The sequence below is a fragment of the Takifugu flavidus genome, chromosome 18 (assembly GCF_003711565.1).
Source record: "Takifugu flavidus isolate HTHZ2018 chromosome 18, ASM371156v2, whole genome shotgun sequence".
Lineage (NCBI taxonomy): Eukaryota > Metazoa > Chordata > Actinopteri > Tetraodontiformes > Tetraodontidae > Takifugu > Takifugu flavidus.
Genome location: NC_079537.1, coordinates 12,808,028 through 12,825,888, shown reverse-complemented (window position 1 = coordinate 12,825,888; position 17,861 = coordinate 12,808,028). Strand labels below are relative to the sequence as shown.

Here is a 17,861-nt window from a genome sequence, read left to right as displayed (position 1 = left end):
AGGAGGGAGGGAGGATGGAGGGAGGGAGGGAGGGAGGGAGGGAGGAGCTGGGGGAGGCCGGAGCATCAAGCTGTTCCATTAATCTGCAAATTTTCTCAGATGACGTAAGACTGCGTCCGTTCATCCCCGTCTGCCTTCATCTGCTCCTCATCCTCGCTCTCGATGCCCGACGGACAGCAGCAGGTAAGCTCCCCTCACCTCCTCGCTCTCACACACACACACACACACACACACACGATATGTTCAATGAGCACAGGAAATGTCTCGTGTTATAAACAATTGTGTAATAAACATGTATAAACACAGATGATCTAGTAATGAAGTGAATTAGTGTCTGATTAAATTGGATTTGGCTGAATGTTTTTGACTTCACATTTAAGAGCGTCGACAAGTTAATTGATAACGAAAGTTACAATTAAAAGAGATAAAATGCAAATCAGAGTGGAAACGCTCTGAAAGAATCTTGTGTGGGATAAAAGAACCGGGCAGAAACAGGAACATTAGAACTAGAACGATGCCAGAGCGGGTCATGTGACAGGAAATGAAGCACCTGATGCAGATGTGAGGTGTGTGTGGAGCGTCTGTGTGTGACCGTCGGGGGGACCAGAGCGATCAGGTGTGGGGACCAGGACGTTGTCCCCTCAGACCTGATGGAGCGAGCACAGACTCAGATGTGAGCCGGATGAACGATCCCTACAGGAGATTTACACCAGTGAGGACAGCAGATGTGGGTTCAAACAACAGATTAATACCTTCAGATTAACACACACACACACACACACACACTCACACCCACACACAATCCTCTGCCTTTGTGAGGACTTTCATAGATATAATACATCTCCTGACCCTGAGGACTGTGGTCCTCGTCTCACTGGAGACAGGATACATTCCTCTGACCTGTGACCTCTGACCCCTGACCTAACCCCAACTCTAACCCAACATTAAAACCATGTCTTAACCCTCAAACAGGCCTTTCAAGTTGTGATGAGCAGCCAAAAGTCAGTCCTTTGCTACTAGAATGAGTAATTTGTTACTTACTATCTAGTAAGTACATGAACACACACAAACACACACACACACACACACCACACACACACACAACATTTGTCTGTGAAACACACAGGTTGTGTTTCACTCATGAATAAACACACGACACACACGTCTGTAGATGCTGTGACCTGAATGTGCCATTAAACACCAAAACGGATGAAAACGTTACGAGAAATTTGGCTGCTGCGGCCGTCTTTAGCTAGCTGTGCTAAACGTTAGCCTAATAAAGAACAGGGGAAGATAAAGAGGCGAGAGGAGTCGTCTTCATCTGCCACGAGCGGGGGATTACGCCCCCCCCCCCCAGCTCACGCCAAACAATCAGGCCTTTGTTCTAATCCTGCCACACACACGTCCACACACACACACACACACACACACACACCACACACACACACACCGAGGCCGTGACACCACCAGCGTCTGAGGCGTTCACGTGTTCGGTGTAGAAACAGTCGAGTGTCGCCCTGGAGAGCCCGACCAGCCCCACCTGTCAGGTGAGACGGGGGGCGGAGCAACTGTCCCGGGCTGGGACTGGGGTTCACAGTCCAGCAGATGAACCGTCTGGAACAGCTCATGTTGTCATGGAAACAGAAACTGTCTTGGAGACGAGTGGTAAACGTGCAGTAACTGCAGCCGATGGAGACCATCCTGGTTCCTGTCTTGGTCCTGTCCTGGTCCCTGTCTTGGTCCTGTCCTGATCCCTGTCTTGGTCCTGTCCTGGTTCCTGTCTTGGTCCTGTCCTGGTCCCTGTCTTGGTCCTGTCCTGATCCCTGTCTTGGTCCTGTCCTGGTTCCTGTCCTGGTCCTGTCCTGGTCCCTGTCTTGGTCCTGTCCTGGTTCCTGTCTTGGTCCTGTCCTGATCCCTGTCTTGGTCCTGTCCTGGTCCCTGTCTTGGTCCTGTCCTGATCCCTGTCTTGGTCCTGTCCTGGTCCGTGTCTTGGTCCTGTCCTGGTTCCTGTCCTGGTCCTGTTCTGTTTCAGTCTGAAATCAGTTGGTCAGCAACCGACTGATTTGGTCTCCTGACCTGTTACTGGCTGGTTGAGGGAAAATGGAAGATTAAAGGAGTGAATGAACTTTGAATGGAGATGAACTCCAGACACACACACACACACACACACACACACATTCACACACACACACACACACCAGCGTTGTTTGGTTCTGGTGGTCCAACTCTCACCTGGTGTGTGAGTGGATCAGTGGATGGAAGGTGGAGCTCTGAGGACCTCCATGAAAGGCCTCCTTTGGTCTCCTGGAGAAGATGCCTGCTGCTGCATCTCTTCCTTCATCTCCACCTTTAGAGGTCCACTGGTGGAGGGTTCCAGAACTGAGCTGTGCAGGTTCTGCTTCTGCTGTGTTGAGTGTTCTGTTGCCACGGGCCGGTTCCCCTGAGCAGCAGTCAGAAGAACGCTCCGTTAGGACGGTCTGTAAACACACCAGGACGTTGCTGCTGGAACTGTGTCCATGTGTCCCCAGGCAGGATGACCAACCAGCCCAACACCAACAAGCTGAAGGAGAAGGAGGAACCCCAGCGAGATGACAACCCTGAGGGGGCGCTCAAAGACGCCGGCCACTGCAGCCGGAACGCCCACAACCTGCTGCTGGGCCTCACCGTCATGGGTACTCACACTCTCCTGCTCCTCAGAACCTTCTCTCCATTCTCACCCTTTTCTGCCCACATTTCTGTTTTCCAACATGACCTTCATCAACAAACCCTCAGGTTTTATTTGTGAGCTGTGGTGGCCTGTGAACATCCAGCAGTCCAGGACCTGCGGAGGTTCCCACGCTGACCTTGTTGTTTGAGTTAGCATCTGTTAGCGCGTTGGCGTTTCTGTTGGCTGTTTGTCATTCGTCTCTCCGAGTCCAAACTGCTTTGGTCTAAACTCGGCGCTGCTCATCGGTCGGAGACAGAAACGTCTCTCAGGTCAGGAAGGTCAACAGCTGGCAGATATTTAAACCATCTGAAGCTCAGCAGCATCGCCGCTGGTGTCAGAAGGTCTTCAGAAGCAGGTTCATCATGTAGGTCCATGACCGGCAGCAGGATGTTCCTGTGTGGTTCTCAGGTGTGGTCCTGGGGGTCGTCTTCGGGATGCTGCTGCGCTACATGAAGGTGAGGGACAGCGCCGCCCTCACCTTGGTCTCCTTTCCTGGAGAGATCCTCATGAGGATGCTGAAAATGCTCATCCTGCCACTCATCATCTCCAGCCTCATCACAGGTAGGAGAAAAGCTCCTTCCTTCCATTCGGTCCTTGTCTGTGACCCTGATATCACTCTGGGACTGAAGTCGTTGAACCTCGGTATGAGCAGCAGCTCCATGGATCTTCACAGATGTCTGGAGAACATGTGGCTCTGCTAACAGCTAACGAAGCTAATGGAGCCCAATGTTTCAAATGTTTCTGCACTGTCCTGAAGCCACGTGTTGATGATAGTGGAGGTCTCCTTCAGGGCTGGCTGGTCTGGACGCCCGCTCCAGTGGCAGGATGGGCAGCAGAGCCATGGTCTACTACATGTCCACCACCATCATCGCCGCCATCCTTGGAGTCATCCTGGTGTTGGGGATCCACCCAGGAAACCCCAAACTGAGGGGGCGAAGCACAACAGCTTCAGCAGCCAAGAACCAGGAGGTCAACAGCCTGGATGCCTTCCTGGACCTGATCAGGAACCTGTTCCCCGAGAACCTGGTCCGAGCCTGCTTCCAACAGGTGGGACGCTGGTGTGTGTGTGTGTGTGTGAGTGTGTGTGTGTGTGTGTGTGTGTGTGTGTGTGTGTGTGTGTGTGTGTGTGTGTTGTGTGTGTGTGTGACCTTCTTCTCCCTCATTGTTGCTCAGCATAAATCAAACTTGCCAGAATGACTGAAGCTCCCGACAGAAACCCTCCAATGTTGCTGGACTCTGTTCATCCATCATCCATCATCCATCATCCATCCATCCATCCATCCATCATCCATCCATCATCCATCCATCATCCATCATCCATCCATCCATCCATCCATCATCCATCCATCCATCCATCCATCATCCATCCATCCATCCATCCATCCATCCATCCATCCATCCATCATCCATCCATCCATCCATCCATCCATCATCCATCATCCATCGTCCATCATCTCCAGGAGATTCCTTCTGTCCCATTAGAGGAACAAGGTTAACGCCCAGTTCAGTAACAGAACTTCTGCTGTTTTCTGATCCCTCTGGTCACCTCTGCTTGGTTATTGATTAAAAGCTCTTATTTCTGGTAAAGGACACAGTTGTCTGGATCATCTGCTCCTGGGAGCTCTTCTCTGGATCATGCTTTGTTCAGGGCTCAGAGTTCTGCTCTTGTTCCCCCTGCAGGTTCAGACAGTCCTGAAAAAGGTTCCCGTGTCCATTGCCAACCAGACTGAGCCCATCATCCAGAACAAGAAAGCTCTGGAGTACAAGTGGGGCATGAATGTTCTGGGTGAGTGTCTGACGCCAACCAGCTGGCTCTGCCACGGTTCCCATGGTAACCAGACATCGTCCGCAGGTCTGATCGGGTTCTTCATCACCTTCGGGATCTGCATGGGCAGGATGGGCGAGCGAGGGAAGGTGATGTGTGACTTCTTCAACGTCCTCAACGAGATCATCATGACCATGGTTTCCCTCATCATGTGGTCAGTACCACCAGTACCACCGGTACCACCAGTACCACCAGTACCACCAGCACCGGTACTGGAGGAAACTGTTGACTAATGCAGTAGTTCAGAGAGGGTATTGATCAGAGGTTGATCAGATATATGACGACATTGATCATTCCTGACACCTTTAGATCAGAAAAGATCCGTTTCTGTTGAGTATCGGGGTCATTGATGCTAACTGGAACAGGTCCGATCCTCCATGGTGGTGACCTCTGGTGTAGCTGGAGTCCGAGATGTTCTGGGGCCGCAGCAGGAACTTAGTTCCTGGTACTGAGGGGAAGCCACAGGAACCTGATGACAGTAGAGCTGGAACACATATGAGGGTTGAGGGGGTCATGGGAGAGGGGCGTCAGGAGGATGAAGGTTCTGCTGGTGTGCAGCTGGAGGAGCAGATGCCTCGTGTTCCTGTTCCTATCTGCTGCAGTGTAAACAGATGACTCACGGCGCCGCAGAACCAGCCAAAGGCAGAGTCCAGTGTAAACAAAGGCCTACAGGAAACAGATCCGTCACATCGCAGAAACCTTCCCACCAAATAACCGTCGCCCGGAGCCGAGCGACCACGAGCAGCTGAGGCTGAGGCCAGGGTCCCAGCAGTAGCAGCTCTTCAGCTGTAACCACGGCAACAACAACAGAAACACTGTCTGACTTAGCTGTTCATCCACAGAGCTTCTGACCTGACCCTTATTTCTGGCTCTGCTGTCCCCCGTCAGGGTTTGAGGGTCCGTTCAGGCTGCATGTGGTTTGTGCTGTAGCTAGCATTAGCATCAGTTTACAGCCAATCATGTGGAATTAAAGCTCTATTCATTAAAACGTCAGTGACTCCGCCCCTGTGTTCAGCTCAGTGACTCCGCCCCTGTGTTCAGCTCAGTGACTCCGCCCCTGTGCTCAGTGACCCCGCCCCTGTGTTCAGCTCAGTGACTCCGCCCCTGTGTTCAGCTCAGTGACTCCGCCCCTGTGCTCAGCTCAGTGCCCCCGCCCCTGTGCTCAGTGACCCCGCCCCTGTGTTCAGCTCAGTGACTCCGCCCCTGTGCTCAGCTCAGTGACCCCGCCCCTGTGCTCAGTGACCCCGCCCCTGTGTTCAGCTCAGTGACTCCGCCCCTGTGCTCAGCTCAGTGACTCCGCCCCTGTGCTCAGCTCAGTGACCCCGCCCCTGTGCTCAGTGACTCCGCCCCTGTGCTCAGCTCAGTGACTCCGCCCCTCTGTTTAGGTACTCTCCATTCGGCATCGCCTCGCTCATTGCGGGGAAGATTGCTGCCATCGGGGACCTGGAGGTGGTGGCGAGGCAGCTGGGTATGTACATGGTGACCGTCATCGTCGGCCTGGTGATCCACGGCGGGTTGATTCTGCCTGCCATATTTTTTGCCACCACCAGAAAAAGCCCATTTACGTTTTACTCTGGAATATTCCAGGCCTGGATTACAGCCCTGGGCACGGCCAGCAGGTAGGGGTGTGTGTGTGTGTGTGTGTGTGGTGTGTGTGTGTGTGTGTGTGTGTGTGTGTTGTGTGTGTGTGTGCGTGTGTGTGTGTGTGTGTGTGTGTGTGTGTGTCTCTGTAAAACTGTTGCATTGTGGGATGTTCGGACCTCCACCACAGGAGCACAGACCCCATGTGGCCCCATGATTGTTTGCTGTGGGTCCAGATCAGATCCGGGCCGTCTGGATCCTGTTCTGCTGTATCTGGTCCAGCATTCCTGGGATTCTGCTGGGCCCAACTGTCATTTGTGTTATTCCCAGAGCTGAGTTAGCTGGTCGTCCATGTTGACGGCGGTCCAGTTCCCCCCCGACCCGCTTGATCTTCACACAGCTCGTCCGTCTCCTCTCTCAGTGCAGGAACTTTACCCGTCACCTTCCGGTGCCTGGAGGAAAACCTGAAGATCGACAAACGCGTCACGCGTTTCGTGCTGCCCATCGGCGCCACCATCAACATGGACGGCACGGCGCTGTACGAGGCGGTGGCGGCCATTTTTATCGCCCAGATGAACGACATTTCACTGGATGGTGGACAGATCGTCACTGTCAGGTGGGGCTGTAGCCTAGCATGCACATTAGCGAGCCCTAGCTATGCTGTCCTGTAATACCACGATGGGCCTCTAGAGGGGTTCAGTTGAATAGTCGTAAGGTTACAAGAAGACAGTTCCTGTCCACTCGTCTCGTCCTGGGGCAGAGGTGCCTTTAGGAGAACCTGGTCCCAGGTCAGTTTACGTTATATTCAGGCTGGGACGGAGTCTGGATGGAGATGAGTCAGGAAAGATCTCCGCCCACGGAGCCTCCACTGTTTAACTGGTGCGATGAGGACAGCTTGTCCTCACCGTCCAACGTCACAGTGGACGCGTGGGGTAAATCGAGTAGCCTCAGGTTAGCTGCAGGTTAACGTGAGTCGTGCTGCAAACATGTTGGTTGGTTCTGTTCCGTCAGAAGTTTGAGCAGCGACGGAGTCTCTGTCCAGACACCATTGTCCTTCCTGAGGTTTGTCTCTCTGTCCTCTGGTGGATTCCACCACATGTGCTGGGTTCTCTCACAACCACATGCTAGTTAGCAGCGCCGCATGCTAGGTGGGATGGAGATGTGAAGGACAGCCAACTGTCCCACGTCCACGCTGGAGACGCATCTGTTACCCATAATTCCCATTTCAGGGCGGACGTCACGTGACCAGCAGCATTTCCTGTCAACAGGAGAACGTCAGAACGTCCCCATTCTTCTGCTCTGCTCACCATTGTCTTCATTCGCAGAAGGTTCTTAAGCAGGTTCTGCTCCACCAACACCCAACACATCTCACTCCAGCTCACATTTGAAACTGGTTCCGACCGGTTCTGGAAACCTGCCCAACCACACAAACAAGGTTTTAGTTTCAGTGAGATCTTTGTGGTGGTGATGGAGGAGCTCCGGCCCAGAGTCACAGCAGCAGGGCTGAAGTTAGTGGACCTCCGCTGGGTCACTGCTGGGTTCTGCTGGTTCCTCTCCTGGCTGAGGGGCGGAGCCACGTTCCCGTCTGTTAATGGGTGGAAATGAGTCCATCCTCCGTCATCCATCCATCATCCCTCCGTCATCCCTCCGTCATCCATCCATCCCTCCGTCATCCCTCCGTCATCCCTCCGTCATCCATCATCCCTCCGTCATCCCTCCGTCATCCATCCATCATCCTCCATCCACCCATCCATCATCCATCCATCCATCCTCCATCCATCCATCCAGCCAGCCAGCCAGCCATCCATCCAGCCAGCCAGCCAGCCATCCATCCAGCCAGCCACCCACCCAGCCAGCCATCCATCCATCCATCCATCCATCCATCCACCCACCCACCCATCCATCCATCCATCCATCCATCCATCCATCCATCCATCCATCCACCCACCCATCCATCCATCTCCATCCATCCATCATCCACCCATCCATCATCCACCCATCCATCCATCCATCCATCCATCCATCCATCATCCATCCATCCCCCACCCATCCATCCATCCACCCATCCATCCACCATCCATCCATCCATCCATCCACCCACCCATCCATCCATCATCCATCCATCCATCCATCCATCCACCCACCCATCCATCCATCCATCCATCCATCCATCCACCCATCCATCCATCCACCCACCCACCCATCCATCCTCCATCCATCATCCATCCTCCATCCATCCATCCATCCATCCATCCATCCATCCATCCATCCATCCATCCATCCATCCACCCATCCATCCATCCACCCATCCTCCATCCATCCATCCATCCATCCATCCATCCATCCATCCATCCATCCATCCACCCATCCATCCATCCATCCATCCATCCATCATCCACCATCCATCCACCCACCCACCCATCCATCATCCATCCATCCATCCATCCATCCACCCACCCATCCATCCATCATCCATCCACCCACCCATCCATCATCCCTCCATCATTCTTCTCCTGGCTGACCTTTGTGGGCGTGTCTTCTGTGTCCCCCAGCATGACGGCCACTCTGGCCAGTGTGGGAGCGGCGAGTATTCCGAGTGCCGGTTTGGTCACCATGCTGCTGATCCTGACGGCCGTCGGTCTTCCCACCCAGGACATCAGCCTGCTGATCGCCGTCGACTGGCTGCTGTGAGTTGGTGTCTGCTGTCTGACCTCAGAGGACCTCAGAGGTCAGACAGGTCACGCCGTGACCCCAGTGGCGTCCTCACCCTCTTTGTCTACCCAGGGACAGAATGCGCACCTCCATCAATGTGGTGGGCGACTCCTTTGGTGCTGGGATCGTGGACCACCTGTCGAAGGCGGAGCTCGCTGAGCTTGATGCTGCAGAGATGGAAATTCTCCCGTCTGAGGAGGAGCTGGATTTCATCCCCCCGCCCCCAATCCTCACAGAAATGGACCTGGTTGACCCCTTCAAGCCGCCAGAGCTACCCCCTCGCTCCCCTCGACCTCTCAAACAGAACCATCATGGCCACGCCCTCACCCAATCCCATTCCGCCACTTACTCACCATCTCGCTCCGTCCGATCGCCTTCGCCACGTTCCATCCGTTCTCCTTCACCGAGGTCAGTCTGCTCCCATTCCCCTCGGCCTTTCCGTACTCAGTCGCCCCGCCTCCTTCACAGGTCTGAGCCCGGCTACTGCGCCCTGCCCAGCCACGACAACCAGGTACGTTCACCAAGCAGATGTAGTGTTCTCCGAAGAGATACAGAAGGAACAAGGAGAACATCTACACCTCCTTCAGTCGTGACAGCCTGTGAGAGCTCCTAAAGCCCTAACAGCATTAGCTTAGCTTAGCTGTGCTCATGCGGGTCAGATAAAGGTGCACATGTTCTCCGCCAGGTTTGCACCATCCCTCGCTCCTACAGAGAGAGGGAGCGCGAGCGAGAGAGGCTGAGGCGAGAGAGTGAAACAGAGGAGGAAGAAGAGAGAGTTCTGGGAGAAACGAGTGACGGGGAAGAGAGTGACGACACGGCCTACGACCGGAGACACGCCATCCCACCCTGCGATCTGCCCTGACTGGACGCTCCCGAGGGCTCAGGCGTCTGATGGGTCAGCGTTCCTCACGTTACTGCAGAATTCCAGCATTTCTGTCTGGGAGCTTCTTCTGGGTTGTTATGAGATCTGGGGTTCAACCTTCTGACCTCCAGCAGTTCGTAGACGGGGAAACCGTGATCCTTTCTGATCGCTCCACCTCTTCGTACCTTTTTAAACTGTCTGTTGGACACTGTCCCTCCCGTACGGCCGATTCTCTCGTTTTTCGTCCATGTATTTCTTATTTCTTGTTTGTGGATCGTTGAACTCCTCAGAATGGGGAAATGGTTGGTTTTGTTCCCACTGTGAGGTCCTTTCCTCTTAGCTGCTGTAGATCTCAACATTGACTTTGTGCAACCATGTTTGGATCCAGATTATTGGCTGAAACACTGTGAAGATCTAAGCTGCTGGAGTCTGTCCTGCAGGGAGCTGAATTCCTGGTTTCTTTCTTCTGGCGTCCATCCAGAAATCCTCCAATCGTGAGATTAGAGAGAACCGTTTCATCCTGTTTCAAATATTTTTGATAAGCTAAGCTAACTGGCGTTGTGAGAGCAATTTCCATCCTTTCGCTGTGGGCAGAAGCTCTTTCTTCTCTTTCAGAGGATGAAGTCAGGTTCCTCCTCCTCCTTCTGTGAGAGCTTCAGAGATCTGGGCTCTGATTTCTGCTGAAGTTCTGGACCTCAGTTCCTCAGCCGGTGTTTGGTGTGACTATTTTTCTGATGTTTGTGTTTCCTCTTCCTCTCCTCCTTCATCCCTCTGTCTCAGCGGACCGTCGTCGTGTGTTGCTGTTGTATGGAGTCAATTTAATAAATAATACAGATGCTGAAGTGTTCTTGTCTTTGTGTGCGATCGCCGCAGTTGTGCGTCGTCGTCTCGCGGACGGAGGAACAGTCTGTCGGGGATTTGAGGGGTCGTGCGTCAGCGAGGATCTGAGGAGAAATCCTGCCGACGAGTTGCAACAAACACAGAGACCAAGTGTGTTTGATGAGACAAAGAAACCAACACACTTAATCCTCTCAAAGGCCGGTCAGAGCAACGCTGTGGCAGATGGCCACAAAGACGTCAGTCATGAGGGCATTGTGGGTAAAATCTGACCCTCGGTTACATCAGGACAGCCAGGAAGTTTTTATTCTTACATCTGGAAAGTCCGGATCGATAGAATTCCTGTGTGTGTGTGTGTGTGTGTGTGTGTGTGTGTGTGTGTGTGTGTGTGTGTGTTGTAATTGTAACGGTGTGATAAAAGTGATAGAGGAGAACAGTTACGTGTGTCGGACATGTGGGCTTTGATGTGAGAATTCAGAACTGTCAACATTTGGAAAACAGGAGTGAAATGATGGAAAAAAATCTGTATCATAAGAAAAATTCTGATTGTGCCAAGAAAAAAGATTAAAAGAAGCCGAATATTTATCAGTGCAGCACAACCGCGGTATCAGTGCCCTGTCTGTGGGGAGCGCCTGACGCCTAGCGGCCAGCGGGGGTACTGGCCTGTCGGGGGGGGGGGTGGTCTGCCGGAAGACATCAAGATGACTTCAAAGACTTTCGGAACTTTATTAGAACAACTTCAGAACTCAAACACACTTCACCACATTCATAAAAACCAGTAGCTCCTTGTTGCTTATTCAGCCTCTCACATCAAGCACAGATGCAGCGGATGTTCTCGTCAGACCTGGGTGACCAGAGGTTCTCCCAGATGACCCCCCAACCTCTGATCAGCAGGACTTTGAGCAGAACACAGTCCAGCCAGGAGGGCCCCGCTGAGGGGCCGGCAGGTTCCTCTGCTGCTCTGCCCGTACAGGGGGTCATGATCTCCCCCGTCGTCACATGGATCACGTGTCCCATCCTGGTTGTCCTCGCCGTTCTCCTCTACATCCTCCTCCCACAGGGACGTGGTGACATGGTGGTACGGGGTGGTGTCCTCACACTCCATATCCCGGTGGTAGAAGTAACTAAAGTTCGACACGATGACGGGGACCGGCAGCGAGATGGTTAGAACACCAGCGATGGCGCACATGGACCCCACCAGCTTTCCTCCGACCGTCCCCGGGTACATGTCCCCATAGCCAACTGTCGTCATGGATACCACAGCCCACCAAAATGCTTCAGGGATACTGGTGAAGGCCGTGCCAGGTCTGTCCACCTCAGCAAAGTAGGCAGCACTGGAGAACAGTATGACACCGATGAAGAGGAAGAAGATTAGAAGGGCCAGCTCTCGGAGGCTGGCCTTCAGGGTCTGGCCCAGGATCTGGAGACCCTTTGAGTGGCGGGAAAGTTTAAAGATCCTGAAGACCCTGACCAGCCGGATGACCCTGATGAGAGCCAGCGACACGGATGGCTGGGCTCCTTTGTCTTTGGCCAGTTCTGTGCCCAACGTGACAAAATAGGGAATGATGGCGAAGAAGTCGATGGTGTTCATGACGTCTTTGAAGAAGTACGTCTTACTGGGGGAGCACAAGAACCGCACGAGGAGCTCGAAGCAGAACCAGCAGATGCAAATGGTCTCGACGATGAAGAAGGGATCTTGGAAAGGGGCAAAGCCGGGGGCGACTGTAATGGTTTCGTTGGCGATGGTGGGATGAGGTACGGTGGTGGAGCGCTGGAACACAGACGACAGACATGAGATCGGTGAAAACATCTGGTTTCTACAGCTTCCCATTGTCCCCCAGCCCTCAGACCACTTCCTGTTTTTACAGCAACACTGCAGCGTTGACACGTCCTCAAAGTAGCAGCGCGTCTTATTTCATCTCCCAGAAGTTATGAAACAGTAATGCAAAGCTTAGAGGCTAAAGCTAACGAAGCTAGCCTATTCTGTTAATGTCACCGTTTTCGTAGGGTGACACTATTTTGTCCCAGGATTGATTTTCTTTCTTTGTGACTTTTCAAATGTTTCAGCTTGATCAGGTTCAGGTTAGGCCAGGATGTTAGCACCAGTGGGACCCAGTAGCCCCGCCCCCACCTGTCCCAGCAGGTCCCCACTGCGGGAACACGTTAGCTTAATTACTGCTGATCTCCCCATGCCCCATGCCCCATGGGGCAGCTTAACCGTCACCTCTCCGACAGACACAGGTGTTCTGGAGACCATGTCCTCGGGTCAGAAATGTTAAACTCTTCCCGAGGGTCTTCAGGTACCACAGAACATTCCAGGATTTTCTCCAGTAATTCCCACCTCTAGGTCTGCAGCCTACACAACTTCTACACAACTTGTGCTGTTGCCCTGTGACCCGAGTCAGCGTTTATTAATACTGCCCGATGTGCTAATGAGCGATGAGCTTTATCCATCCTCTATATTTAGGAGTTTCAGCTCTCCGGGGAGTCATGTGACACCAGGCCGTCTCCTCTGCTTTACCTCCGACCGTCTCTCGTCTCAGTGGAACGTTGGCTCCTGCAGTCCAGATCGTGTCTGAACGTAAACCTCCATCTGGCCTCGTCTGTCCTTACACACCCCCCCCCCCCCATTCCTGCCGCTCCATCTAAGTGGATCATGTTTTACGAGAGGTTCAAAATAATCTCTACCTGGACGGCTCTGGTGAACCAGCTGGAACATCTGGTTCCTGTCTTACGTTCATGCTTCTCCTCCCTAAAAACCTTCTTATTCTATTGGATGGAAGGTTCTCGTCAGGTGAGAGGACGTGTCCCCTCTCGGCCTCTGAACTGGCACCTGTTGCTGATCCGCGACGTGTTTTGGGTCTGAGAAGGCGGCGTTGGCCAACCTGACGCCAATGCCGCCGTTTTCAGCATTTTCGCCAGTTTTCACGTTTCCTGGCAGAAGAAGACGTTCGCGAAAGGTCTAAAGGTCACGAGATGAGTCCTCCTCACCTCCCTCTGCTCCTTCTCATTCTGGAACTCAGGAAGAGTCTCCAGGCAGAAGATGAGGATAGAGATCACGATGACCATGACGCTGACGATGGCGATGATTCGAGCTCCACCTGAGGATTCTGGGTACTCGAACAGCATCCAGAGGCGCCGCTGCAGCTCGCCGGCAGGCAGGAGCCTCTCCTCTTCCTTGGCGAAACCTTCGTCCTCCTTGTAGCGGTCGATGATCTCCTCGCCAAGCTCATAGAAACGCAGCTCCTCCAGGAACACGTCCAAGGGGACGTTGGCCGGCCGCCGCAGCCTCCCGCCGGATTGGTAGAAGTAGAGGACGGCGTCGAAGCAGACGCGACTCCTGTCCAGGAAAAGCTCGTTTCTGGTAGGGTCGAAGTACCGGAGGCGACGGCGGGGGTCCCCCAGCAGGGAGTCCGGGAACTGGGCCAGAGTTCTCAGCTGAGTCTCGTAACGCATCCCCGACACGTTGATGGCGAGACGCTCGGTCAGAGCCCAGCCGCTCCGGCGGCGCCGCCCGTCCCCGTCGATGCTCGGCTCCTGCTGGGCTCCTTCCTTCTGCAGCTCGTTCTGCTGGTCTTTGGTCCACTTGTGTTTGTGTCCAACTTCTTTCAGCTGCCCTCCTCCTCCTCCTCCCCCTCCTCCTCCTCCTGCTCCTCCTCCTGCTCCTCCTCCTCCTGCTCCTCCTCCTCCTCCCCCTCCTCCTGCTCCTCCCCCTCCTCCTCCTCCTCCTCCTTCATCTGCAAACATCTTGATTTAGCTTTGAAGTCCTTGTTTTTCTTTCTTTCCTCCTGTTGAGCACAACATCAAAGGGATCGTGAATAAAAAGTGCAACTTTTGTTTATAGATGAACAAATACAGGACGCGAAGGCAACAAGTCGTCCCCAGTTTGGTCCCAGTAGAAGCAAACTTACACTGGTGGAGTTTGTGGGGCTGCTGGTTCAGAGCGACCATGAGTCTGATCTCCACAAGAGCTTCGGCACTCGTCTGGTATGGTTTCTAACCCTGGTGATGATGTCCTGCTCCTCCTCCTGCTCCTGCTCCTCCTGCTCCTCATGTGTCGCTCTCTCAGGAGGACAGTGAAGGCAGCGTGATCCCTTCAGAGTCTGCAGCTCTGCTGGAAACCAGCCCGTTGCAGCTCAGACTCTCACAGAACTGCTGTCAGGCTGAAATTCAATCCTCCTGCAGGAGTTTCTCCCCCGCTCTGAACAGCTGCTCCTCTAGCGCCACCAACAGCTCAAACTCTCGTTTTCTTCTGATTAAAAAGTGTAAACATGTGTAAATGTCCTCTGATAAAATGAGTAACAGGAAGCGTCTGAAAGAAAAAAATGACTTTATTTAATATTCCTCTTTTCTTTCTCTGCGTATTTAAAGAAACACGAGCGAAGACGCCGGTCACGTGACAATCGTTGATTTTTCCGCCTCATCATGAACTTTTGTGTCCTGTGACACAAGCAGCTTGTTCTTCTTATCTAATTTCCTGACTTTTCCCCTGCTTTCAGACTGCAGTATGTGGTTTCCGACGTCCCTGAAGGCAGCAGAACAAACTGTGGCTGGAACTTTGAGCTCAAAAACCAGTTCAGGATTTTAAAAAACACGTTTTTCTTCATCACTCTCGACATGTCTCTCAGGTATCTGAGCAAAGTTGCGATCGTCACCGGAGGATCGAAGGGGATCGGCAGAGGGATCGTTAAAGCCTTCGGTACAACCCACCCCAGATTAACGCGACTTTTCTCTGATCACAATCAGAATTTTCTTAAATTTGATTTTAGTGGCAAATGGAGCCAAAGTGGTTTTTTGTGCCCGAGGAGGTGAGAATTTATTTCCATTTTGTCTTTTATCCATGTTCTGGTTTTAATAGAAACACCAAGATATAGAACAAAGTTTAAAACGAGAAATGTGGGAACAATCGCGGGATTAGGGAACGTCAGCAATAACTCCTCTGTGTGTACCTCAGGTGAGGCAGGTAAGGATTTAGAGGCGGAGCTCAACGGAGCAGGTCCCGGGTCCTGCACATTTGTCTCATGTGATGTTTCCAAAGAGGAGGACATCAAGGCGAGTCCACTTCCGGTTCCGAACCTGCATCTCCAAACGTTCTCTCTCTTCTCTTCTAACTGCTTTTGTTCTGCTGCTAAATGTGCAGAGACTGATCACCACCACCGTGGAGACCCACGGACGCATCGACTGTCTGGTCAACAACGCTGGCTGGCGTGAGCGCACACACACACACACACACACACACACGCACACGCACACGCACACACACACACACACACCACGCACACACACACACGCACACGCACACACGCACACACACACGCACGCACGCACGCGCGCGCACACACACACGCACACACGCACACACACGCACACCCACACACGCACGCACGCGCGCACACACAACACACACACACACACACACACACACACACCACACACACACACACACACACACACACACATACGGAGGTCAGGTGACCTTGTGTGGTACTTCCATGTTCTGCTCTCAGATCCTCCTCACCAACCCACTGATGAGACCACAGCAGAAGAGTTCAGGGACCTGCTCCAGCTCAACCTGCTCAGCTACTTCCTGGCCTCAAAAGTAACTTCAGAAACTTACGTAGCAGGAAAAAAAGTTGAATGTCACACTTTGATTTGACAGAAAACGTCTTTAACATTGAAGCTTTTTCCGTTTTACGGTTAAATTGAATGTTGGAGGAGCAAATAAAAGGAAACAATCCTGACAAACGTCTCTACCTGAACCTGACCTGCGCCAACCTGCAGCACCATCGTATCATCCAGAGAATCCTCCTGAGGAGTGAGGCGCTGCCTGCAGCCGCCTGCAGGGGGCGTCTCAGAGGCTCTTGTGTGTGTTTGTCTGCAGTTGGCGCTGCCGTACCTTCGTCTGCATCAAGGAAACATCATCAACGTCTCCAGCCTGGTTGCAACCATCGGACAGAAGCACGCTGTGCCCTACGTGGCCACAAAGGTGAATCAACGTTCTTTGTTCTAAAACTATGTTTTTGATAGAATTATTTCATTTGAACACTATATGTTCCACTACTGTTTATCACTATAACTGGTGATAAAACATTCATCTCAAATCCAAAACTTACAAAAGCTTTTTTCAACCTTTTCCCCTGCCTGTTGTAATGCGGCCTCTCGGCCACCAGGGGGCGATTATCTCCATGACAAAGGCGATGGCGGTGGACGAGAGTGTCCATAAGGTCAGAGTCAACTGGTGAGTCCAGACTGGAAACAGTAATAAACCAGAACAATGCCTGATTTAATTGCATGCTTAGCAATAATTAATAAACACAAGAAGAAATTGTTCATTGTTAGAATTAGCACCACGGGTTGTTGCCTTAAATGGTCTGAATGTGCCCGTTCTCTCCCTCTGGCAGCATCTCCCCAGGTAACGTGATGACGCCTCTGTGGGAGGAGGTAGCAGGACAGTCGCCTGATGCTGCCGCCACCATCAGGGCTGGGGAGCGATGTCAGGTCAGTTTTATGAAGACGTGGGCAGAGGGTCGAACCTGACCTGAACTCAGCCTCTCTCCTGGGACAGCTGCTGGGCCGTATGGGGACCGAGGCGGAGTGTGGACGGGCCGCCATCTTCCTGGCTGCTGACGCCACCTTCTGCACCGGCATCGACCTGTGGCTGAGCGGGGGGGCCGAGCTGAACTATGGAGAGAAAAGCCAGATATCCTCCTGATTCCTCCTGCTCTCAGCGGCTCCACCAACAGCAGATGCACGTCTGAACGATGGCTGATGCTCTCATCTGTTCTAAATAAATGAGTTCTATTACTAAATTAAGGCCCCGTGGTTCTCAGGCGGTTTCCACCTTCTTCTTTGGGCTGTGGCAGCCATGATGAAGGCGCCTTACTGCCCCCTTCAGGTCATTCAGGTCAGCTCACCTTTCCTCCCACTTTAGTCTCCAAACTCGAAGATGTTCTTCTCTCCCTTCCCAGTTTCCTTGGTCCATCATTTCTCTTCTTCTCTCGTATATTTATCGACTTCCTGCAAACTAAAATGTGCAGCGTTTAACTTCCTGTGACCGAGTCGTAACCTAGTTACCGTAAATTGCTCTTTTTCATTATTTGCCCGGTAGGTCGCCCGTCGTCATCTGACTTCTTCTCACTTCTGTGGCCAACGTTCATTTGCTTTTTCCTCCCCTCTGACCGTGACCTTTGACCTGCCTGCTCCTCCTAACGGCTTCCCTTGCAGCTTTGTCCGCCCTCGCTCTGCAGGAGTCCACAGCAACACAGCATGAAGCACGTTCCCTGAACCTTTTCCATGTGCTGTTTTTAATGTGTGACGCTAGTTCCTGGTGACTTTCT

The 17,861-nt window shown here is 52.8% G+C and overlaps 3 protein-coding genes across 4 annotated transcripts; 2 read left to right on the top strand and 1 right to left on the bottom strand.

The window, feature by feature from the left end:
- The first annotated feature begins 57 nt into the window (after nt 1-57).
- slc1a9 (solute carrier family 1 member 9) lies at nt 58-10,529 on the top strand. The gene is made up of 11 exons (XM_057015843.1): nt 58-183; nt 2,529-2,672; nt 3,116-3,268; nt 3,498-3,754; nt 4,388-4,493; nt 4,560-4,686; nt 5,918-6,151; nt 6,535-6,729; nt 8,666-8,800; nt 8,898-9,336; nt 9,511-10,529. The coding sequence occupies exons 2-11, from the start codon at nt 2,534-2,536 to the stop codon at nt 9,685-9,687; spliced, it is 1,962 nt and encodes a 653-aa protein (XP_056871823.1). The 5' UTR covers nt 58-183; nt 2,529-2,533; the 3' UTR covers nt 9,688-10,529.
- Nucleotides 10,530-11,230: 701 nt separating this feature from the next.
- On the bottom strand, nt 11,231-14,776 carry kcna7 (potassium voltage-gated channel, shaker-related subfamily, member 7). Its single transcript, XM_057015855.1, has 3 exons — nt 14,436-14,776; nt 13,516-14,312; nt 11,231-12,295 (listed from the first exon to the last, which is right to left on the bottom strand). The coding sequence occupies exons 2-3, from the start codon at nt 14,269-14,271 to the stop codon at nt 11,363-11,365; spliced, it is 1,689 nt and encodes a 562-aa protein (XP_056871835.1). The 5' UTR covers nt 14,272-14,312; nt 14,436-14,776; the 3' UTR covers nt 11,231-11,362.
- Nucleotides 14,777-14,975: 199 nt separating this feature from the next.
- Nucleotides 14,976-17,333, top strand: hsd17b14 (hydroxysteroid (17-beta) dehydrogenase 14). 2 transcript variants are annotated; one of them, XM_057015898.1, is made up of 9 exons: nt 14,976-15,223; nt 15,294-15,332; nt 15,479-15,576; nt 15,665-15,731; nt 16,032-16,123; nt 16,358-16,510; nt 16,695-16,762; nt 16,926-17,022; nt 17,090-17,333. In XM_057015898.1, exons 1-9 carry the CDS (start codon nt 15,142-15,144, stop codon nt 17,234-17,236), a joined length of 843 nt encoding a protein of 280 aa, XP_056871878.1. In that variant the 5' UTR covers nt 14,976-15,141; the 3' UTR covers nt 17,237-17,333. The 2 variants fall into 2 exon arrangements, with proteins under 2 accessions (XP_056871878.1, XP_056871879.1); XM_057015899.1 differs by having other exon boundaries at nt 14,978-15,223; nt 16,406-16,510.
- Nucleotides 17,334-17,861: the final 528 nt, after the last annotated feature.